This window comes from Oncorhynchus tshawytscha, linkage group LG30, assembly GCF_018296145.1.
Source record: "Oncorhynchus tshawytscha isolate Ot180627B linkage group LG30, Otsh_v2.0, whole genome shotgun sequence".
NCBI classification, from domain to species: domain Eukaryota; kingdom Metazoa; phylum Chordata; class Actinopteri; order Salmoniformes; family Salmonidae; genus Oncorhynchus; species Oncorhynchus tshawytscha.
The window spans coordinates 5,211,683-5,236,590 of NC_056458.1; the positions used below are offsets into that span (position 1 = coordinate 5,211,683).

At 42.7% G+C, this 24,908-nt stretch overlaps 2 protein-coding genes across 4 annotated transcripts in view; one reads left to right on the plus strand and one right to left on the minus strand.

Moving 5' to 3' along the window:
• The first annotated feature begins 17,131 nt into the window (after window positions 1–17,131).
• zgc:165604 (uncharacterized protein LOC792578 homolog) lies at window positions 17,132–19,951 on the plus strand. Of its 2 annotated transcripts, none has more exons than XM_024394775.2 (6): window positions 17,132–17,300; window positions 18,135–18,289; window positions 18,398–18,596; window positions 18,771–18,926; window positions 19,243–19,353; window positions 19,500–19,951. In XM_024394775.2, the coding sequence occupies exons 1-6, from the start codon at window positions 17,237–17,239 to the stop codon at window positions 19,694–19,696; spliced, it is 882 nt and encodes a 293-aa protein (XP_024250543.1). In that variant the 5' UTR covers window positions 17,132–17,236; the 3' UTR covers window positions 19,697–19,951. The 2 variants fall into 2 exon arrangements, with proteins under 2 accessions (XP_024250543.1, XP_024250541.1); XM_024394773.2 differs by having other exon boundaries at window positions 17,133–17,300; window positions 19,231–19,353.
• Window positions 19,952–20,061: 110 nt separating this feature from the next.
• The window catches only part of LOC112228936 (pecanex-like protein 3), a 28,471-nt gene continuing 23,624 nt past the window's right edge, over window positions 20,062–24,908 (minus strand). For both annotated transcript variants that reach the window (XM_024394742.2, XM_024394741.2), the window contains one exon: window positions 20,062–23,437. In XM_024394742.2, the coding sequence (XP_024250510.1) occupies window positions 23,279–23,437 (159 nt within the window). In that variant the 3' untranslated portion in view covers window positions 20,062–23,278. The remainder of the gene's footprint in view (window positions 23,438–24,908) is intronic.

The following is a 24,908-nucleotide window of genomic DNA, read 5'->3' on the forward strand; positions in this document are numbered from 1 at the left end:
ATCACACTTTCACAAAATGCTTGAAGACATGGATAAAGGTCAATCAGATTTGTGAACATGGTCCCTAGCTGTGTGTTGCCGCTCTCCATGTTGTCTGTAGTCTGTAGCTTGTGAGGTGTGGAAACACTTTGTTGCTTGTATGAATTTTGTCTTGCTGCTTTTTGTTCTATGTTGCTCTGTCTGTATGCTACGTCTTGCTTGTCCTATGTTGCTCTGTCTGTATGCTATGTCTTGCTTGTCCTATGTTGCTATGTCTTGCTTGTTCTATGTTGCTATTGTCTATATTGTAATTGTTTTTAATAACCTGCCCAGGGACTGCGGTTGAAAATTAGCCGGCTGGCTAAAACCGGCACTTTTACTGAAACGTTGATTAATGTGCACTGTCCCTGTAAAAATAAAAATAAACTCAAACTCAAACTCAAATAGATACCCGATTCTAGTTTTGATTTTGGATTGGAGATGTTTGATATGAGTCTGGAAGGAGAGTTTACAGTCTAGCCAGACACCTAGGGCAGGAAGTGCGGGAAGCGAACGGTTGAAAATGCATGCATTTGGTTTTACTAGCGTTTAAGAGCAGTTGGAGGCCACGGAAGGAGTGTTGTATGGCATTGAAGCTTGTTTGGAGGTTAGTTAACACAGTGTCCAAAGAAGGGCCAGATGTATAAAGAATGGTGTTGTCTGTGTAGAGGTGTATCAGGGAATCACCCGCAGCAAATCAAATCAAATTTTATTTGTCACATACACATGGTTAGCAGATGTTAATGCGAGTGTAGCGAAATGCTTGTGCTTCTAGTTCCGACAATGCAGTAATAACGAGCAAGTAATCTAACTAACAATTCCAAAAAACTACTGTCTTATACACAGTGTAAGGGGATAAAGAATATGTACATAAGGATATATGAATGAGTGATGGTACAGAGCAGCATAGGCAAGATACAGTAGATGATATCGAGTACAGTATATACATATGAGATGAGTATGTAAACCAAGTGGCATAGTTAAAGTGGCTAGTGATACATGTATTACATAAGGATGCAGTCGATGATATAGAGTACAGTATCTACGTATGCATATGAGATGAATAATGTAGGGTAAGTAACATTATATAAGGTAGCATTGTTTAAAGTGGCTAGTGATATATTTACATCATTTCCCATCAATTCCCATTATTAAAGTGGCTGGAGTAGAGTCAGTGTCATTGACAGTGTGTTGGCAGTAGCCACTCAATGTTAGTGGTGGCTGTTTAACAGTCTGATGGCCTTGAGATAGAAGCTGTTTTTCAGTCTCTCGGTCCCAGCTTTGATGCACCTGTACTGACCTCGCCTTCTGGATGACAGCGGGGTGAACAGGCAGTGGCTCGGGTGGTTGATGTCCTTGATGATCTTTATGGCCTTCCTGTAGCATCGGGTGGTGTAGGTGTCCTGGAGGGCAGGTAGTTTGCCCCCGGTGATGCGTTGTGCAGACCTCACTACCCTCTGGAGAGCCTTACGGTTGAGGGCGGTGCAGTTGCCATACCAGGCGGTGATACAGCCCGCCAGGATGCTCTCGATTGTGCATCTGTAGAAGTTTGTGAGTGCTTTTGGTGACAAGCCGAATTTCTTCAGCCTCCTGAGGTTGAAGAGGCGCTGCTGCGCCTTCCTCACGATGCTGTCTGTGTGAGTGGACCAATTCAGTTTGTCTGTGATGTGTATGCCGAGGAACTTAAAACTTGCTACCCTCTCCACTACTGTTCCATCGATGTGGATGGGGGTGTTCCCTCTGCTGTTTCCTGAAGTCCACAATCATCTCCTTAGTTTTGTTGACGTTGAGTGTGAGGTTATTTTCCTGACACCACACTCCGAGGGCCCTCACCTCCTCCCTGTAGGCCGTCTCGTCGTTGTTGGTAATCAAGCCTACCACTGTTGTGTCGTCCGCAAACTTGATGATTGAGTTAGAGGCGTGCGTGGCCACGCAGTCGTGGGTGAACAGGGAGTACAGGAGAGGGCTCAGAACGCACCCTTGTGGGGCCCCAGTGTTGAGGATCAGCGGGGAGGAGATGTTGTTGCCTACCCTCACCACCTGGGGGCGGCCCGTCAGGAAGTCCAGTACCCAGTTGCACAGGGCGGGGTCGAGACCCAGGGTCTCGAGCTTGATGACGAGCTTGGAGGGTACTATGGTGTTGAATGCCGAGCTGTAGTCGATGAACAGCATTCTCACATAGGTATTCCTCTTGTCCAGATGGGTTAGGGCAGTGTGCAGTGTGGTTGAGATTGCATCGTCTGTGGACCTATTTGGGCGGTAAGCAAATTGGAGTGGGTCTAGGGTGTCAGGTAGGGTGGAGGTGATATGGTCCTTGACTAGTCTCTCAAAGCACTTCATGATGACGGATGTGAGTGCTATGGGGCGGTAGTCGTTTAGCTCAGTTACCTTAGCTTTCTTGGGAACAGGAACAATGGTGGCCCTCTTGAAGCATGTGGGAACAGCAGACTGGTATAGGGATTGATTGAATATGTCCGTAAACACACCGGCCAGCTGGTCTGCGCATACTCTGAGGGCGCGGCTGGGGATGCCGTCTGGGCCTGCAGCCTTGCGAGGGTTAACATGTTTAAATGTCTTACTCACTTCGGCTGCAGTGAAGGAGAGACCGCATGTTTTCGTTGCAGGCCGTGTCAGTGGCACTGTATTGTCCTCAAAGCGGGCAAAAAAGTTATTTAGTCTGCCTGGGAGCAAGACATCCTGGTCCGTGACTGGGCTGGGTTTCTTCCTGTAGTCCGTGATTGACTGTAGACCCTGCCACATGCCTCTTGTGTCTGAGCCGTTGAATTGAGATTCTACTTTGTCTCTGTACTGGCGCTTAGCTTGTTTGATAGCCTTGCGGAGGGAATAGCTGAACTGTTTGTATTCAGTCATGTTACCAGACACCTTGCCCTGATTAAAAGCAGTGGTTCGCGCCTTCAATCCACGGTTTCTGGTTAGGGAATGTTTTAATCGTTGCTATGGGAATGAAATCTTCAACGCACGTTCTAATGAACTCGCACACCGAATCAGCGTATTCGTCAATGTTGTTGTCTGACGCAATACGAAACATCTCCCAGTCCACGTGATGGAAGCAGTCTTGGAGTGTGGAGTCAGCTTGGTCAGACCAGCGTTGGACAGACCTCAGCGTGGGAGCTTCTTGTTTTAGTTTCTGTCTGTAGGCAGGGATCAACAAAATGGAGTCGTGGTCAGCTTTTCCGAAAGGGGGCGGGGCAGGGCCTTATATGCGTCGCGGAAGTTAGAGTAACAATGATCCAGGGTCTTTCCACCCCTGGTTGCGCAATCGATATGCTGATAAAATTTAGGGAGTCTTGTTTTCAGATTAGCCTTGTTAAAATCCCCAGCTACAATGAATGCAGCCTCCGGATAAATCGTTTCCAGTTTGCAGAGAGTTAAATAAAGTTCGTTCAGAGCCATCGATGTGTCTGCTTGGGGGGGATATATACGGCTGTGATTATAATCGAAGAGAATTATCTTGGTAGATAATGTGGTCTACATTTGATTGTGAGGAATTCTAAATCAGGTGAACAGAAGGATTTGAGTTCCTGTATGTTTCTTTCATCACACCATGTCACGTTGGCCATAAGGCATACGCCCCCGCCCCTCTTCTTACCAGAAAGATGCTTGTTTCTGTCGGCGCGATGCGTGGAGAAACCCGCTGGCTGCACCGCTTTGGATAGCGTCTCTCCAGTTAGCCATGTTTCCGTGAAGCAAAGAACGTTACAGTCTCTGATGTCCCTCTGGAATGCTACCCTTGCTCGGATTTCATCAACCTTGTTGTCAAGAGACTGGACATTGGCAAGAAGAATGCTAGGGAGTGGTGCACGGTGTGCCCGTCTCCGGAGTCTGACCAGAAGACCGCTTCGTTTCCCTCTTTTTCTGAGTCGTTTTTTTGGGTCGCTGCATGTAATCCGCTCCGTTGCACTGGTTGTAAGGCAGAACACAGGATCCGCGTCGCGAAAAACATATTCTTGGTCGTACTGATGGTGAGTTGACGCTGATCTTATATTCAGTAGTTCTTCTCGGCTGTATGTAATGAAACCTAAGATGACCTGGGGTACTAGTGTAAGAAATAACACGTAAAAAAACAAAAAACTGCATAGTTTCTTAGGAACGCGAAGCGAGGCGGCCATCTCTGTCGGCGCCGGAAGTAGGAAGAGCGACATCGTTGATATATACAGAGAAAAGAGTCGGCCTGAGAATTGAACTCTGTGGTACCCCCATAGAGACTGCCAGAGGTCCGGAGAACAGGCCCTCCGATTTGACACACTGAACTCTGTCTGCGAAGTAGTTGGTGAACCAGGTGAGGCAGTCATTTGAGAAACCAAGGCTATTGAGTCTTCCGATAAGAATATGGTGATTGACAGAGTCCAAAGCCTTGGCCAGGTCGATGAAGATGGCTGCACAGTACTGTCTTTTATCGATGGCGGTTATGATATTTATTTATTTTTATTTTACCTTTATTTAATAAGGCAAGTCAGTTAAGAACAAATTCTTATTTTCAATGACGGCCTAGGAACTGTTCAGGGGCAGAACGACAGATTTGTGGATTTGTACCTTGTCAGCTCGGGGATTTGAACGTGCAATCTTCCAGTTACTAGTCCAACGCTCTAACCACTAGGCTACCCTGCCGCCCATTTAGTACCTTGAGTGTGGCTGAGGTGCACCCATGACCAGCTCGGGAAACCGGATTGCACAGCAGAGAAGGTACGGTGGGATTCAAAATGGTTAGTGATCTGTTTATTAACTTGGCTTTCGAAGACTTTAGAAAGGCAGGGCAGGATGGATATAGGTCTATAACAGTTTGGGTCTAGAGTGTCACCTCCTTTCAAGAGGGGGATGACCGCAGCAGCTTTCCAATCTTTAGGGATCTCGGATGATACAAAAGAGAGGTTGAACAGACTGGTAATAGGGGTTGCAACAATGGAGGAGGATAGTTTTAGAAAGAGAGGGTCCAGATTGTCTGACATCATTTCCCAAGAGTACTGTACCGGGCCAAACGGTAATAATCTCCTCCGGTCACTGTAAAGGGAGGAACTTGGGGATTTAAATAGTGCAGATCAATACAACTGTCATTATCTGGCATTCCTGCCTTCGTGAACAGCTTTACCACACCGGCCCAAACTCCTCTACCCAGAACCGTACTAGGGTGTCGACCAAGACCTGGTCATCTCCATACTACAACCCTAGATCCTCCTTCATTTCTATTTAAAGGGTTAAGCGTATCTTTATGCAATACATCCCTCTCTCCTGATTACAATCAAAAACTCTCATCTTCACTCTACTCTACCTTCTTTCATACTGGGCGAGTGGATTCATATAGCCCTCTCTCTCCAAATGAGCTATGACCTGTGTCCACGATCAATATGAGAACCTGCACCGATATATGCCATAATGGCTCAGAGTCCTAGACTGTCCTGTAGTTAGTCTTCATTTTGGTCTACATAAAACTCCATTGAGAGATCCTTCCCAACCTCTACTCTAACTTCCTGTCTACCCAGATCTAGGGATCTCTTATGCTTATTTTGGAACAAAATCCTCATCGTCTAAACCATGGGTCAAATTACCACTTTCCGCATACTCGAGTAGGATGTGCTGTATCAGGAATATGTCACCCACGATAAGACAGCTCAGACGAACAGCTTCCATGTGAAGCCCCACCCTCTCCCCGAGAACACATCACTTAGCAAGAGCCAGACACATCTTCACTTCTATGAACAACAACAGTGAGGAAAGGACAGGTAAGGTATTTTTCATTCGAGAGATGGCCCCCAGAATTCTGTTAATTCCAGTTCTCCTCTCGAACTCTTATTGTTCGACAGTGTCAGTGTGTCTTACCCTCCCGCAGTGCGATATGAATCCGGGTAGCTCTTTCAGCTAGCTGTCACCAGGAGTCCTTGGTATGGTCCCCCCAACAAGCCTCTGGGACTGGATTGAGTGACTTCACCTGTAGTTCACCTGTAGTGCATAAAATCTTGGACATACAGGTTTGGTTAACAAACAGTTTCTAATTTGTTCTGTTTATTAGCTAAAACATTTTTTTTTTATTAGCTAAAACATTTTTTTTTTATTAGTTAATTATTAGTTAATTATCCCGTAGGTCACATCCTATCCTAGAACACAATTTACCCACAATTTACCTGGCTCTGCCCAGGTAACAACCTTGCCTACTCTTAAACAATGACTTAGGTAAGATTTAGTAAATTATCCTAATGTCTAACATCATCATGTAGGAACCCCTTTTAAATGTTCCACATGTCCAATTCTCCCTTGGGCGTCCATTCATGTCAATCCTGTAACAATACTCTGTCAAGTTTCTTATCTACTTTAAAGAACTATCTGTGCTACTTATATATTTTCTTAAATATATATATTCCGATAACCCTTTTCTCTCATATCTCTCAAATTCCACTAAGCTTCTAACTGTTTGACTTTATCTACAATCATTGATTTTAGAAAAAACATGTCTATGAGCGGCTTTTCTCTAAAGTCCTTACATTTCCTTAATCAATCTATCTTAATCCTAACAATAATCCTAAATCATCACAGATGTCCTATATTCCTGTTAAATGTAATACTATTTAAAAACTTATAATAATCAAACAAAGTCTAATAAATGCTAACCATATCAAAATCCTTCCTACACTAACAAGCCCTCTCCTTCAGGGACCCTCAGTATTCTATCTGACAATAACATGAATTTAATGTGTTGCAAAGTGTGGAATACCTTATCTACAGTAATTTATCACCCCTAAAAACTGTAACTTATTTTTCTATGTAATTCCCTGCCCTATTGGCTTAATCTATTTTATCTTCCCCTATTTATTCTCAATGATAAATATGACTTTTTCTCTGTTACAATACCAAATCTTATAGCCCATTCAAAAACTTCACAGCTAATGTTGTAAAACAGAATCCTGAACCACTTTCTCATTTGCGGTTCAAACAATAATTCTAACCCCCCAACCAAAACTCCATTACCTTAAAACTAGTAACTCAATATGACCACATTCATTATACAAATGACTCTCCCCTGAGGCTGATCAGAGCTCAGAAGACAGTCACGATAAGATCAATAGGTCATAAAATAAAAAAAATTCACTTGTATAATTAAAACTCAAACTAAAAACTCAAAATTCCATATGTGAGCGTGCCTCTTTAAAATACCTTTGCACTAAAACAAATAGTCCTAACAATGGTTTTATTTGTATATACTTGCAGACCTGTTTTAATTTGGTCGTTTATGGCCTCATTCTCCCCAAGATTATAATCCCAGGAAACATCTAAAATTGAGACACCTAAACATCAATTTTCCCAGAAGAACACAACACTCCTAACTAGCATTCACTATGCTAATTCCGATTCAGAAACTCAAAAGTGAACTATAAACTAAACCTAATGATAATTCCCCTTTAACTCAAATCATTAATCATAAGTTTTAAACAACGTCAATGTATATGTTTACTTAAATGAACATGCTACCCTTAGATACAATTAACCCGATAACATTATTGTATTACTTTTTCCCCTCTGCCGCAAATGTCGTACATTTCTCAGTGTAACAAATCCGTAATTTAATAAATATGCATTCGCATTCTCCCATGGCTCCTTTAATTGACTTATTTTAGATAACTTCCATCCGTCCCGGAATGAAGAATCCTACTTAAGCACGCCAGAATACAATTTTTACCTGAATTAAATCAAACTCCAAAATTGACCATAACTAGCAAACATATAAACAAATAACTTTTATCAGTTAAAAACAAACTATACGAAAACTCACTACTTATAATGCTTCAGATGGCAAAATTACTCAGAGACTCACGTCCACATCTGTTAGTTCCTCAAGAAAAACAAGAAACAAACTCCAACTTGCCCCTGTTACGCATTTCTACGTATCAGGGGAAAAGCTTGAATAACCAAATTCAACCTTGCTTACTTCCCGAAACATATGCAGTTATGTTTTTCTATAGAGGTTGCTTTTCAAACTTTAAATACCCTAACATGGTTCCACACAATGGAAAGTGCTCAAATTCACTGGTGTTACATAAACAATCAAGCCTGGAATCACAACCATGGAATCCATTACCACAATGTTTTACGATTCATACATCCAGTCTCTCTCTCTCCCATAGCCTAGTTCAATCCAAACAAACGCCACAAATCTTATGATGCCTACCTAGGTATCAGCTGATAGTTTTTAGCATCTTTCCTGACTATCCTGGCGACTCTCAAATTACTGTTAAAAATGTATTTTGTAATAAAAAAAAAATCAACTTCTGAAAAGTTACTTGAAACACTAATACACACACTAACTGACAAACAATTTTCTCCGTTACCCCCAGTCCATGGCGACAAAAGTGCCTCGCTAGTGACGTCATCATCAAGCGCTCAACCTCAGCCCAATTCGTAGCGACTTTCAATGAATTGTAAATAATTGTTGTTCGATAACCAAACCTAAATTTATCACATCTGTTCAAATCCTGAATTATAATTTACCACCCCAATCAATATCTCTAAATTTGCAAATTTTATAAAAACATTTCGATGGGCATAAATCGTAATTGTCTCTTTGTTATCATTTAGAATCCATTTTGCTCTAAGTAACTGTCTCGTCTTTGACTTAGTATTTTAATTACAACTCTATTCCCAATACGTTATTCACTTGTCTAATTAAAACTCATACTAGCATAGGTGAGTGTACACCTTTAAAATACCTTGTCTCTGGAAACAGGGAAATCCCCTTAACCCAAACTTTTACTACTACAACGACACCCAATAATTCTGATAATCCCTTCACATCGTTTGTTTTAAATCTCTTGATGTTTCATGTAACTCATTCAGTCCATCTTCAAATTGTCGTCCCACAATATTTTATACACTGCCATACACTCAAACCATTGTGATTTGACGTGCACTGTCCCTTTAAGATAAGACATTATTTTTCCCCGTAAAGAAAAGTAGAGAAAATAGATAGTGTTTTTTTAGGATACTTTAACTTCTAGTTCGAATTCCCAGGCGTTACCTAACTAAAAATCAATACTCGGAAAAACAATCACAACTTTTTACGATTAAACTATTCTTACCTATTTTATAGTCCAAAGCGTTGCACTATATAGCCCATTGAGTGCCTAGCACTTCCGTTGCAAGCTGTAGCATCTTTACGATACTTCTCCTTTTTTAAAAGAAATGTATTTGGAACTTCTGGCCGCTTTTGAAAAGTAACTCTAAGCTATAATGCACGCATTTTCCCTCTAAATTGCCACAACCCCTTTTCTCTGTTTAAATTTGAGGAACGATGTTGTTCAACGTGAAACGTCATCACACATCTGCCTGCCTCTGTAAAATATATATTCCCTATTCAGATTGCGTTCAGTTTTAAATTCTAATCATCAAAGTAAAACCAACCCAACTTCTCAATTTACCATACTCCAACATTTAAACGTACCATGTTTTGTGCTAAATTTATCATATGTCAGTCAATTCATAAATAGCTATAACGTCCGGATAGCATGAAATTGTATCGTATCTCTCCGTTATTCCTTACATTTAACTTTAGGTGACTTTTTCTTTAAATATGACTCCCATCTCAATACATTATTATTATAATTGTCCGTAGTCGCAAAACTTCGACACCGGGAATTCCCAGAAAATCGTCCTAATTTAAAACCCTTCCTTGCTATATTCGTAATATCAGCTTCCATTCAGGTTCTTTGTCTGAGTCAGATTTTGGACGCCTCCCTTCCATTCTCTTTGTTATCCTATTACGGTAATCTCCCGCTAGTTTCCGACACTTCTTTTTAGGAATTTCTAAACAATCCTTACCGTTACTTAGCTATGGTATTTAATCACTTATCTATGCCTTTCTATATTTAATTTTAAATTTATGACTATGTGTGTGTCTCTTTAAATGGAAATCTTATCAATAGCTTTGATTTTTGAATCAGATATTAGGTCTTACCTTACAACTATAAGCCCAGGGTTTGTAAATCCCTAGTTAATATCTTATTTTCCGGTTGTGTCAGAGGGCTTTTAAGAACTTTTAAGGCTTTTAAGTTCTAAGAACGCTAATAATCGTTATCTCACGCCACTAATTGTTAGACTTCCCTCTCGCATGGAACTTTCCTGTCTATAGATATGGCTTTTATCTAATTTCTTTAGATTTCGGTTCCCTCTCCTCCTTATTTGGATATTTCAGTAGTATTAGTTGAATCGGAACGATGATCAATACTGCCACTATTCAAATGACCACTCCAGTTATCTTGCGCATTCCATTGCTGTCTCCCCACGCCCAGTATTTGTACAAGATCACCGTCCTATCCCCAGTACCTATTTAATATCCCGTCTTATTCTCGGGCGGGTGTGCCTCTCATGATTAAGTTTAGTTTATTTACGGTAGTGCACATTACCACAGGTTATTTTCGAACCTGCTTCAGTGTATATCGGTTATACAAAACCCAGTGTATGATGGTCATACAAACCCTGTGGGAATAGCAAAGCTCCCATTATTGATGAATTCTGAAAATTTCAGAACATCAATTAAAGAACTCAAATCCCCCCAGAATCGAGAATAAAGGCTACTTTACCTGCTGCCGACTGGGAAAAGCATTGTTCGTTTGATCTAGTCACCGTATCTGCCGTCTGTAGTGTATACCAGCCTGTTTTTAACCTCCATTCCGGGGCCAGGACTTTAATAACGTGCACGATTTTTTTCCGGTGTACGACCTCCAGATGGCAGAGACGGGTATTTAGATCCGGCATCGAAGGACCAATTGTTAGTGGAATTCTAAATTCCTCTGTATTATTTCCCAATCAGAATTATTACTCTGTCAATACATTCTAAAGGGATTGTAAGACCCAATATTTCTATAAGAAATGGACAGAGCCCCGGTCTTAAAAGTCAGGTAACAGCGTTTAATTCAAGAGAGTACTGGGTACATACACATTTGACCACAGGTTATAAACTGAAAATGACGTCAGCGTTTCCTAAATGTTCTATCTCTTCATATGACACCGGTAGAGAGGCCCCATAGTTCTCAAGCTTTCCCTCGTCTCCTGAAGTCGAGGTCAGTCAGTATAAATCAGCATTCTAGACAGTCTGGAGATAGTTCATTCATTTATACAAAGGAACAAACCGTCATTGTTACTAAACTCCTGACTATATTATATACAATTGGGAATGGGACAGTACATAATAGCATTTGGACTAGTCAGTTCTGATTGGAATGTATACATAATAGGTCATTTCAACTATAATTTCCTCTAACAGTTTTGCAGCTCTTTCAGAACATCTGCTATCTGGATTTGGGTGAAGGAGAAGCTGGGGAGGCTCGGGCAAGTAGCTGCAGGGGTGCGGAGCTGTTGGCTGGGGTTGTGGTAGCCAGGAGGAAAGCATGGCCAGCCATAGAGAAATGCTAACTGAAATGTTTGATTATCATGGATTTATCGGTGGTGACCGTGTTACCAAGCCTCAGTGCAGTGGGCAGCTGGGAGGAGGTGCTCTTATTCTCCATGGACTTTACAGTGTCCCAAACATTTTTGGATATAGAGCTACAGGATGCAAATTTCTGTTTGAAAAAGCTAGCCTTTGCTACGACTGACTGCGTGTATTGGTTCCTGACTTCCCTGAACAGTTGCATATCTTAGTTGCATATCAACAGTGTGACTTCTCAAAGAATGCACTGATATAAGATGGTAGAGAGATGCAACATACAATTTGAATGTGATCAAACACTTGTAATTTAATACACTAGTAAAAACATGTCTTTGTCAGGGTTCGTCCCTCAGAGGAGTCTGCAAGCTCCTCATGGAGATCAGTATCAGTGCCCTCCTAGGGCTTCCTCTGTGGCCTCCAGCTGTAAACGCTGGCCCTGTTCCTGGAGCATCGCCTTGCTCCACAGCAGAGCTTCGTCCAGCCCAGCCCGCTCCAGGATCAGGGAGAAACGCTTGTCTGCCTCTCTCCGGGTCTTTGGACAGGACACAACACAATTACCCTATGATGTTATTCCCACTTCCGGAGATCAGGCCCTCCCTTTGTGGAGGGAGGCATAGCCGCGAGAAGTAGTTTGGGGGGGGGGGATGCTTGCCTGCGCTACAGACGGCTATATCGGTCAGCTAATACAGGACTAGTAAAGGCCTAGTGCGCTACTTTTGTGAAGATGTTATTTTTTATTAATATATATTTTATTATGATGATTTTTCAGGGGACTACTTGCCGCTGCTATGGTTGTAGGCACCTGACCTTAGAAGTACTTCACTGTTGCTGAATAGTGTGTACTGGTAAAGTAGGGATATCAGCTGAGTTGCAACTCTATGCTAAACTCTGACCTGCCAGTGGCGCTGGAGCAGCAGTGGTCTACTGTTCACTCTCTCCATCATGTCTGCCAGCTCAGATTGATACTCAGCACTACGCACCTTCATCTCCTTCCTAAGTTACACAAAGGGACGGCTGAGTAGTAATATTCTGAGAGCTCCCCTCCATGGTCTTAAGAGGTATACCTGTAGTTCTCTTGTTGCCGCTGTGCCCTGGCAGTACTGCGCTGTTTCTGGGCGTTGAGCCACTTGGCCACTTCTTTCTGAAGACTACAGCCAGCTTCTGACTTCTGCTGCTCTGCTCTCAGTCTCTTCTCTCTCGTTACTAGTCTCTTCCTGTAAACAGCAGAAGATGTATTCATAAGTCTAAATAGAAACCTGCCACAGTTTAAAAAAACAACAACATTTGCATCAAATTAAGAACTAAAATTCAGTATACTCTGCACATACTTTGCAGCCTCCTCTCGTAGCAGTGCAGACTTGGTAAGTCTTTGTGAGCTGGCCAGAATTCTAGCTAGCTCCCACTTCACTACGGGGCATGGGTCCTTCTTGCCATGCTTTTGAGTTTCCTTAGACGTACTGACAGTCTGATCCCCTCCAGCGTTCACCTGGAAACTAAAAGGCTGTGGCACAGTGGAATGCATTCCCTGTCTGACACTCCTGAGACGGTCCTCAAACCTGTGGTGCAACCTCCCAAAGTCAGGTATAGTCCGGTTGATAACGGGTTGGAAAGTGAGCTTCTTCTCCACTCTCGTTGGAGGGGGATGACGAGTAGCCAGCTGGGCACATCTTTTCAGTATATCTTTATAGGAGCGGAGAGGAACTGAATTCTCCGGCTTTGGTCCCTCGTCTCCCTCCTTGGCTGCTGTTCCATCTCCATCACCCTCAGCTACAGCCATCCTCTTGGCAGAACCATGTGCAACCTTTGACCCCAAGTTAAAGGGCTGTTGCATGGCCAGCATGAGATCTCTCCGTTTCTCATAGAGAACCTTTCTCTGCCTCTCACACTCCTCTACGATCTTATCATACAAGGGCAACTGGTTGCTCTTGGGAACAGGGTTCGCTTTGAATCGAGGCAGCGTGGCTGTGGGCTTGTTGGCAGTCTCCTCCCAGGCCTTCCTAAGCTGCCTCTGCTTCTGCCCCTCGCTCTCCTCACGCAGGGTCATCTTGAAAGGCTGCGGCACGGTCACTTTGGGTAGGCATCTCTTATCTTCCTTCAGTTTGGGTGTGATGATCTTTGGTTGGGGACCTTGGGGTTGGGGTTTTGGGTTGTAGTCATCTATGGAGAAGCCCTCCCACATCCACGAAGGAGCATCTCTCGCAGGTAGCAGAGTCCCTGTAAACCCTTCATCCATGTCCTCCTCATTCTCACATGTCACCGAGGTCGCTGACTCTTTGTGCCCCTTTTCATTGCCGCTCCTTACTCCTTCCTCACTAGAGATGATGGAAATGAAATACATTGCAGTGTTGTTGGCTGAGTCACACCTAAATAGCCCACAGTTTACACAAGTTCAGCTCACCTAAATAAGTTGCAGAAGACACATCAATCGTGATTCATACATGTAAGCATGGTGATCATGGGACACCTTTCTCACCATTTACTGTCCAAGGGTGTGGTGACAATTTCAACTGTAATGCACTTCAAAGGTATGTAGACAGGCTGAAAAAAACAACAACATGAGAGCTCTGAAACCTTGGAAGAAAGTACGGGCTCTATTCATTCCGTAGCACTGAATATCCGCTTTTTAGCGCGATTGACAATTAAAGGCAATGGTCTGCATTCATGGTACACGCTGCACATGTCGGCTCAATCAGAAATTACGGATCTACAGTAATACGGATTGAATCCATCCCATAGTTTTCCATGCATTAAAGTTGATTTATTATTGATCCAGTTGCCTGGTTACATTTTCTCTATTTGTCCCTCTATTTATCAAATTCACTGTATCAGACAATTGATAGCCAGATGAATTCATTAATAATGTGGACCTGCCATTTATGCCAATTAGTTAAACGAAGTCGACATGGAGTTGGTGGTGGGCACTGCGCTCCAACTGCCCAAGCCGCCTACCTTCAAACAGCTCCAATCAACAAAGCTGCGTGTCTTCAAAGTCACAAAATGCGATTTGTTAGGCTTTACATTTTGAGGCCCTGCGCATTGATTACACTTCTGGTTAACTGGCGAATTTATACAACCATTTAAAATGACCGAATTACGATGTGCGCCCCACATTTTTTACAAAATTATTCCCAGAACAGAGGCCACTTCTTATGACCCCGTTCTCCCGTTTGGAACAAGAATTCTGAGAAATAGAACACACGGAACACCGCCTGTCATTAATTTAAGAACTCGTTATGTCACAAGGGACACACGATTTAATTGCTTTTTAGCTATCACATAATTTGTACCACTACAAGAGAATTCTACAGTAAAATCGAAAATATCCGTGAAAGCCTCCAGTCAATGGTGAAAGCATTGGACTTTTTTCAATTTGCATCAAATTTAAATTAATGTCTTCTGCCCCTAATCTGTTTGTCTGCTTATGTTACAGTGCCTTCAGAAATTATTCATATCCCTTGACTTATTCCACATTTTGTTGTGTTACAGCCTGACTTCAAAATGTTAAAAATCCACATTACACACAATCCCATCTACACACAACACCCCATAATGACAAAGTGAAACCATGTTTTTAGATTATTTAAATGTGAATTTTTATTGAATATCTCATTTACATAATTATTCACACCTCTGAGTACATGTTAAAATCACCATTGGCAGCTATTACAGCAGTACGTTTTTCTGTCTTCTGCCCATTATTCTTCGAGCTCTGTCAAATTGGCGTTTGATCATTGATACCAACCATTTTCAAGTATTGCCATCGATTTTCAAGCGGATTTAAGTCAAAATTGTAACTCGGACACATTCGCTGTCTTCTTGGTAAACGACTCCGTTGTAGATTTGACCTGCTGAAAGTTGAATTAATCTCCCAGTTTCTGGTGGAAAGCAGACTGAACAAGGTTTTCCTCTAGTATTTTGCCTGTGCTTAGCTCCATTCTGTTAATTTTTTTTTATCCTGAAAAACTCCCCAGTCCTTTACAAGCATACCTATTACATGATGCAGCCACCATAACGCTTGAAACGATGGAAAGTGGTACTCAGTAATGTGTTGTATTGGATTTGCTCCAAACATAACACTTTGTATTACTTTTGTGCCTTGTTGCAAACAGGATAATACACAACACTGCATCCTGTCTCAAAAGGTTGGCTGGTCCTCATTAAAGTCCTGTAGATCACTTCATTACTCCTTTTTTGTTTACTAAGCTCTATTATACAACCTTCTGACTTAACGAACTTCATTGTTAAAGTATAAAAACATGAGATACCAGACCCATTCACAGGGTTGGTTAACCCTTGAGATTCCTCAGGTCTCCACCGAACTAGGTAAATCCGCATTTAGTTTCAACGCTCAACATTTTTGGAATCACTTACAAAATTCATTACATTTGGATACCATGGTGCTTCTAGGGCAGTTGAAAACCCTGATGATAAATGAGTTCACCAAGTTGTGCAATTGTTTTAAATTGACTTTAATCATTTTGTTAATGATGCCTGTGATGTTCTAATGTAATGTACTTATTGTATCTTGTATTTTCATTTGATTTATTTTATGCCCTCAGGGCACCATTGAAAATGAGACACTGGTCTCAATTGGGCTTCCCTAATGAAATAAAATGAATAGATGTTTTGGAATATTTGCATTATGTACAGGCTTCCTTCTTTTCACTCTGTCAATTAGGTTAGTATTGTGGAGTAACTACAATGTTGTTGATCCAGCCTTAGTTTTCACCCATCACAGCCATTTAACTCTGTAACTGTTTTAAAGTCACCATTGTCCTTATGGTGAAATCCCTGAGCAGTTTCCTTCCTCTCCGGCAACTGAGTTAGGAAGGACGCATCTATATTTGTAGTGACTGAGTGTATTGATACTCCATCCAAAGTGTAATTAATAACTTCACCATGCTCAAAGGGATATTCAATGTCTGCTTTTTGTATTTTTACCCATCTACCAGTAATGTAGGTGCCCTTCTTTCCGAAGCATTGGAGAACCTCCCTGGTCTTTGTGGTTGAATCTGTGTTTGAGAGTTACTGCTCGACTGAAGAACCTTACAGATAATTGTATGTGTCGAGTACAGAGATGAGGTAGTCATACATTTTTTTAACACTATCATTGTTTTTATGTCACTATGACTTTTTAAGTAACATTTTACTGAGTCAAAACATTTTCATTTTTAATTAATTAAATTTAATTAATTATTTTTAATTTGTAAAAAAAAATTGAAAAATAGAATTCCTCTTTGACATTGGTGTGTAGTCCAGTGACAAAATAAATCGCAATTTGATCAATTTTAAATTCAGGCTGTAACACACAAAATGTGGAAAAAGTCAACGGGTGTGAATACTTTCTGAAGACAATACATGTATTTGGTCGCCTACGTCATTGCGGTTCTGTGCGACTCGGTTGGAAGAGCATGATGTTAGCATTGCTAGGCTTGTGGCTTCAATTCCCAGGGCCACCCAAATGTAAAATGTATGCCCATGTCGAAGTTGCTTTTGATAAAAGTATCTGCTAAATGGCATATGTGCTATTTCTCTCGACTGAAAATGGTAGCCTAAGGAATTGTGGTTGTAAATCTGTTTTTAGACACATTTTTATTTGTGTGTGTGTGTGAGAGAGAGAAAGAGAGCGAGCGAGGTGGGGTGGTTCGGGGGGGGGGTTCGCTCAATAGATTAATTATGTTTGCCCAGTCAATGCCTCCACATTTGTAACGAGCAGAAGGGTGGGCTACTGCTACTGATACTGCTGTTATGTGATGGACAGAGAGTAGGCAACATTTCTTCTTAGATATGGGCTGCGCTGGAGGGTGGCTGCTCCAGGCTGTGTGTCTGCTGTCTACCCTTCTGGATTATGGTGAGTTGAGCAAAATATAGATAATATACCTCATTATAGGGCGATTTTTTTGTTTACCAGTAGCCTGCCTGCCAAAAAGATTGCAGTGTATGATGTCATCTCAGCAGCATATTATTTTGAGATGATCCATTATCATTTGAAACTATGGATTTTAAATGTTTTATTATATGATTACATCATGGTAATTATTATTATTATTTTTTTAAATGTATGGTATCTAATTGACAAGAACAAACTCCTGGTTATAAAAAAAAAACTGAAATAGAAGATATAGCCTGCTTCTGAAGATGGAAGGTGTTTGATATGGCTGAGTTAGACAAAACTAAATGTATTAAAAAATATATATATCAATAGGGGTTTTCACTGCATAGAGAATATGGCTCTATTGTTCTATCTCTGCCTCTCAGTGATGAGCCGTGTTTGGCTGCTTGGCCTGAGCTGTCAGCTGTAATTAGTTCCCAATGTCCATGCTAGTTTCCCACACACATACAAAGGGCCCGGGGGATGCCTCAGTAAGGAAGGACACATTATTACAGTAATGAGAGCAGGGGAGGGAGGGAGGCCCAGGCCAGGGTCAGGAGCATGCATGGGTCAAACCATTTGAAGCATTTTTGATAGAAACACAAAGAACGGTATTTGTTGTGTCATTAGTTTGTTTTTAGTTCATTGCTACACCACCAAAAACCCAATAAGTACTAATGTGTGCCGTTCACGCTGCTGTATAACCTTGTATTCACCATAGGACACCTCGTATATGTGAGAGGAATTTGAATAGTGGAATGTGCCTGCCTTGCCCATTGATAAGTGTTGCCCTATGCTCCATCCCCTGTGCAGGTGCAGTGAGGGTAACCATGAGACACTCCAATCTGGAGGTGGTTCAGGGGGACTCGGTGACCCTGCCCTGCTCCTTCTTCACCATGAGTCCCCTGTCCAGACTCAACATCATCTGGACCCTGGCACCCTTCTCTAACCCAGACTCCCCCACACAGGTCTAGTTTGTATCCCCATTAGTAGATACGGTGATGGTGTTGAAACGTTCTGCTTGGCACGTCAGAAAGGTCTCAGTATGCCGATTTGTGTCCCCCACTGTCCCTCAGGTGATAGTGTTTGATCATGGCCAGGTGATCGAGAACCCCTCCCTGACAGGCAGGGTGGGTTTCCTAGGCATCCCCTGGAGTGCTGACATCATCCTCAACAACACACGCATCTCAGATGCTGGCACCTACCGCTGCATGGTGAGCAACCCCCCAGAGACTGGAGACCCTGGTATAGGGGAACTGGCCCTTAACGTCCTGGGTAGGTGGTTCACATACTAAATCACTATAACCATGTCGTATTACTCCCTGAACGCAATTCTCAACGATAACCGCATCTCATTCGGTGTGTGATTTAACATCGAGTCAGCATGCTGTACGTTGAGCTCTGAGTTACTTTGACAATTTGTACCCGATATGTGTTTTGTTCTTTCAGCACCCCCCTCGCTGCCCCTGTGCCTGTGGGATGGGGTCACTGATACAGGGGGGAGCGTTGCCCTGTCCTGCATGGTGGCTGAGGGGGTGCCCACTCCCGAGATGCGGTGGGATAAATTGGAACCAGAGGAAATCTCACTACCCATCAACATGGACGGTAAGAGCAGCCATTCTCTAACTAACCCATGACTAGAACCCGAGAGACATTAACAACATGCTGCAGGTGCAGTGGAGCTTGTCTAATGGTAACCTCGTTCCCAGGCTCAATTGCTGCCGCATAGAGAGCCGGCTGGTGGCCGAGATTAATCTAACGATCACTTCAGCTACAGCACAGCAATCAGAAAAAGTGTGTCATTCGCACCATTGTGATGGGTTTCATTTTATTTCAGGACTAAAAACAGTATTGTTGTAAATGCAAACTAATGTTTGTGTCCTGTAACTTCTGTTGTTCCCCATGTCAGGGGACCTATCAGGCTCTGTCCAGATAGTCAACATCTCGTCCCAGAACTCCGGGCTGTACCGCTGCTCCGTCACCAACCTCCTGGGGACCCAGAACTGTTACGTCAATCTGTCTATCTACAGCCGTGAGTCCCTCCCTGGTCTTCAGTTCTCCCTCACTCTACCCCACCCCCAATACTTGTCAATCATATCATACAAAAGGGTCGGAGTTACTTTAACTGTGTTGGAAGTGCTGGGTTTAGAATCTGACTACCGCGCTCCCTCTCGGCAGCTCCAGCCAGCTCCCCAGGGATCCTCCAGGGGGTGTTGTTGACCCTGTCCATGGCCCTGGTGCTGCTGGCCCTGCTGGTGCTGGTACTGTGGCTTCATCGCTCTGGCCAGAAGAGGAAGTGGACGGAGGGGAAGGAAGAGGAGTGTTATAACGAGATAAGGTACACTCCCTCTCTGATCAAACGCTCCTTTGTTTGATCCCTCCATCCAAGGAAGGCAAAACAACCAGATGGCTTCTACAAAAAAAAAAAAAGATTCAACTCTCACTCTACAACTCATTCAATTGAATATTTGTTTCATAAAATGTGTTAAGAATGAGTGTCCATTGGAGAATGAAGAGAGTTACCTAACCGTGCCCTGCAGATAGACATGGGTTCCCACTATTGAAATATTTCTCCCATAGAATACTTGATAAACTGTAACCTTTTTTGCTAATAAAATGTTTGACTGGAATATGCTCTGGTTTCTGTTCAAGACAGGTGTTCTGCTGTTCTGAATCAATATTCAAATGATGATAACATTGCCTGACAAATGCTGATAGAGAAAATAAGACAGGGGAAAGGTCAAATGAAAGCACTCATTGCATTTAATTAGCAAAGGATGACACAAAAAGCTTTAATTTAAATAGAGGGGGGTCACAGAAAACTGTACAGAACTTTTAATATATCGGAATACAGTTTTTAAATAAAACACCCCCCTCCAAATAACTAAAATAATTACAATAAAAAACATGGGATGTTTTACATGGGATGGTGTACTATTATACAACATTTGTGCAAAAGAAGTATTAATCGATTCTTCCCAAACTGCATGATTGAATGTGAAGAGCGCCCTTCCACTCGGGAGACGGATCTCTCTTCTGAGGGGAAAACACAAGAGAGAACCTCCCCTAAGACTCAACATAGTGTCTTCCATGAAAAAGAACCAGAAATCCAATAATAATAAAATAGATTTATATATATATTTTTAAATATATATATTTATATACAAAACATGCTGTACATAAATGGCAGAGATTAAGGAATCCCTTTTATTATAGACACCCAGTTCTGTCCAGTAACTTGTGCTTTCCTTTCTCCCAGTAAGAAAAGTACTCCCTGTTGCTTTGGATATTACACTGAGAATAAGGGGAAAGAAAAAAAAAATAAGGGCCCCCGCTTACAATGTCTCTGATTTTCCCGAGCCTAGGGAGGACACACGTTAACAAGGGCCGATCAATTAGCTAGATACTGGGTTTTAACATCTGGTAGGCGCCAGCTCCTGTCTGCTCCTCCTCAACAATACCCAAAGACAGCCACAGCGTTAAGATTCAATGATCTGACAAACAAAAAGACTCAATTTACATAAGCCCAAGTCCTCAAAATGTGGAGGATGAAACCAAATGGATGGTTTTAGAAAATGAAGAGACCTGTAGCTCAAGCAGAATGAAAGAAGAACAAAGGGGCAGTAACCCACTTCAAACCACTGCTGTTTCTGTAGTGGGGGCATCACATTGACTGGCACTTTAAGTAGTGACCCATGAATTCAACCGCGAGGCCCAGACTCCCAAGATTCAGACTAAATTAAATTTGCTACTGCATAAATTACCCAGTCTAACTTATGTAGATACCACCTAGCGCTTAACTCCACCCTTCTGTCTCTTCCCTTTGAGACACAATAAGGAGTAGATCATTCCTATTCGTTACCAATGAGAATGCAGTTTTCCACCTATTAGTTCTTACCCTGAAAGAACAGATTCCCAGAGAAATTTTAGTAGACAGTCCGCTAACTAAAGTGAGAGCTAAGACGGCTAGGGGCGAAAACGAGCATACAAGGCAGTCTTCTAGGACCAGCTTTACACTATGGTACAAAAGGTTATTCCAGATAGCTCTACCATTGATATAAATACATGCCCAGACAGACTAAGGTACTGCCACATGGATTACTGTAGTGCTGTAAGGCTCTGTAACTCTTGGGACAGACCAGAAGGGTGGGAGACGGCCAGCTCGTCTGATATGTGCTCTGGTTAGAGAGATCACGGGAGCGGGTCTCTAGTCTGAAGTGCGTCAAGCGCTTCACTCGCCCGTTAAAAAAGCAGGGTGGCAAAAGCAAACGTCTTAAAGTGACTCCTCGGGGAACAGTTCCAGTTACATTACACGGCCAATAAAGAAAGGGGAACCCTTGGTGAAAGTGTACGGCGGCGACGCCAAAACACGTGGGGCAGAGGTGACGATTAAACAAGAGGCTATTTCGATCGCCGTGTTTCTATCACGCCAGCATGTCAAATAGACAAACCCTTTTAACAGTCTCCCAGGTGTGGTCAATAATAAATATGCCATCTTTGTTTGGAATATTTATTCAACTTGGTTTGTTTCCAACTAAAACGCTGGAGGTAAGTGTAACAAACAGTAGTTGTAGGTATAGTAGTAGTAGCAGGAGGTGCAGAAGCAGTAGTTTACTAGTAAGAGGAGCTGGCACTGTAGCTGGAGGCAAGGAAAGCAGAAGGGCCTCTGTCAGAGCCCCTCCCACCGTCTAGTCCACAGCTGATTGGATCAGGTCAGGGCCGAGTGTGGTCGGTCACTAGGGCAACTCCGCGGGCTAGCCTATAGCCACCGAGGAGGTTGTGATTCTTCAAGTAAAGTAAAAAGAAAGATAAAGACATTCCACTCACCCCGAAAATAGGAAACAAAAATCTAAAAAGGCTTTAGAAAGAACAATCCCAGTTTAGAATCGTGTGGTCTGAACAATCTCCTCCCGTCCTGTACAATGGGCACCATCTTTGTCCAGAGTCATATCTCCCTAGACCTCCCCAAATTCAGAGCTTGTGTCCAGGCCTGACTGGATTGTAAACTCTGCCGGGAAAAAGCACCGCATGTTGGAAAAGGTGGGAGTAGGCGGGAGTCTTATCCCTGAAACAAGCTCCTTGACAGAACGCTTGAGATTGTTGATGCGTCAGAAACACCTGAACGAGCATGAGGGTGTTTCTACAGGGAGGCGCTGTTGGAATGTGGGTGGTATGCTGGGGGAGGTGGGGTGTTGATATTGACTGGTCATATGATGTGACCCATGCAGTTTCACAGTGGATTTCCCCACAGTGAATTCTTTCTACAGTGAAGCAGCAGGTTGGAGCAGGAATGGGGATTAAAGAACAAGGCTTGTTATGGTAGTAACTCTGGCTTCACCTGTACATACAGCAACATAGGATATTGGCATTCCCTTTTTGGATTCGTTATGCTGTTGCTGCTGCTGCTGGTGGATCTCAGGTGAAGGAGAGGAGAAACGAGGGGTTTTTCCCCTTCCCCTATATAGAATTTCAAAAAACTAACTAAACATTACACAACATCCCTTACAATTGCACTGGCTTTTTGGCCTGCTAGAGTTACCATAGTTATGGCCAAAAGGTTGTCCACAGAAACTCTGAGGGTGTATCGGGCGAGAGCTCCTGTTTCAAGTCCTAGGAGGGGACATGGTGAATGTTTTTTTTTGGGAAGGGGGGGGGGTTGGTGCATACATTTTGTTTTTACATGCATCCTTACGGTGGCTCGATGAGGAGCAGATGAATGTACTTAAAACCTCCCAGATCCATCCAGTATTGCAAAGGCTGGAAAACATTTACAAATGAACATGTTGAGAGGTTGTGATCTGCCAGAGATGTAGCGAACCTCAGAGTCCAGTTCTCTTTGGAATGACTCCGGGAAGCTGGAATGAGTCCAGTCTGAGCCGGTCAGGCCCACTCTAGAACTGGCCGTGGTGGTGGTGTGCGTTGTCTGCAGGGGTTCTCATGTGTTCTCCAGTGCAGACTCAATCCAGGTGCTCAAGTAAAGGCAGCTCTGTGGACTCCTCCCGAGGGGCGGGGCTGGGGGGCCCCCCTGCAGTGAGGGTCGTGGTCTCCGCGGACTGGGTAACTCCCAGTGGGTCCTGGGTTGGGCTGGCCTCAAGCCGGGCTGCAGGTGGAGTAGACTGGAACACAGAGTGACAAGACGTAAATAGCCTCAGTTTCCACTGCAACAAATTACCATCATTAAATCAAATCGCAAAACCATACCATCGTTCTGGAGGAGGAGGAGGTTATGTACTGCAGCGACATTATTCTCATGTGTTCATGATAGGGCTGACCCCGGTTTTAAAAATCGACTGGTCTGCCGGTCGACCAAGATTTTTAGCCGAGCAGTCTAAAATGTATATTAAAAACATTTTTATGGCACAAGACACCTGTCTGATTGACACCTGTGTCAGTGGACTAATCCATTGCAGAGGCCACGGGAGTGGCACAACAGTATCACCAGTAGTACATTTACTGTTAATTCCCATCATTTCTAATCTACAATGTTTGTCTGGTTACGGTCATTTCGGTTAATGCATTCAACGCATTATTATTATTATTTTACTGTTCTCATTGTCGGAGTAGACCTAGGCTACACTTGTGAGGAACACATTTCGGTTGATTTCCTTCCATTTAAGAGGTTGTCAATTTACGAATTGTCATTTGTTTGTAGCGCTCCTGTCAATGTTGAGGAAGGACGAGCACCTGATTATACATAGAAGTAGGCCGAAATGTACCCGTTTGGGGATCTCATAGTGTTTCTGATTGTTTACTTGACAAAGACAATCAGAGACAAAGTCGGTTTTTACATCTGTTGAGAATGAAAATAGTTCCTCAACGTTCCACAACCTTGATTTGAAATATCTTCCCAGCTCTCTTTCGATAACCACTCAGCATGAAAGGAGGAGAAGAAAAAAAAAAAAATCAGGCGGAAACGTTATAAAATAGGTGTACCTGATTCCTTCTTAAACCTGGCACAAATAGCCTACAGCTGTGTGTCTGTCCGGAGCTCACTGGAGTGGAAACGGAAGGCCCAGAATATGTTACAAGTTTGCTAGTTCCAGCTTCAGGCCCAAGTTAATAGTTGATACAATGTTTCAAGTTCCTTGTAGACAGGCCTTGCATAGCCAATGTGATTTATAGGATATTCATTTTATCAGGACATTTTCTACCTGCAGGCTGCAATGTTTTTATTTGTTGGCTTTATGTAGGCTATTTTGACATAGTTGGCAATGGCAATATAAATAATTTTTTGGAATTCTGATTAACCACATGAAAATTATTTTGAGATACAAAGACTATAATGTAAATAAAATGAAACTGTTCCACAAAAATGTGCATCTGGCACACAGATCAGTACAAAGGGTAAGATAAATTGGCACTCCAAATGCAAAAGGTTGCAGACCCCCTGGTGTAGCCTATTAGGAGCGTAGCAGCAGGAGTCTAACAGTAGAATCTGCCAAAGCCAGCAGCAGCGGAAGGAAGAGGGTCGGGAACAGTTGATTTTTTTTATTCTGGTAAGGTTGATCTCTGGCTCCCTCGAGTCATTAAATCACAGTGTGCTTAAAGCATCAGACAAGCTCAGTAGTCTACATATAGTTGATTTTA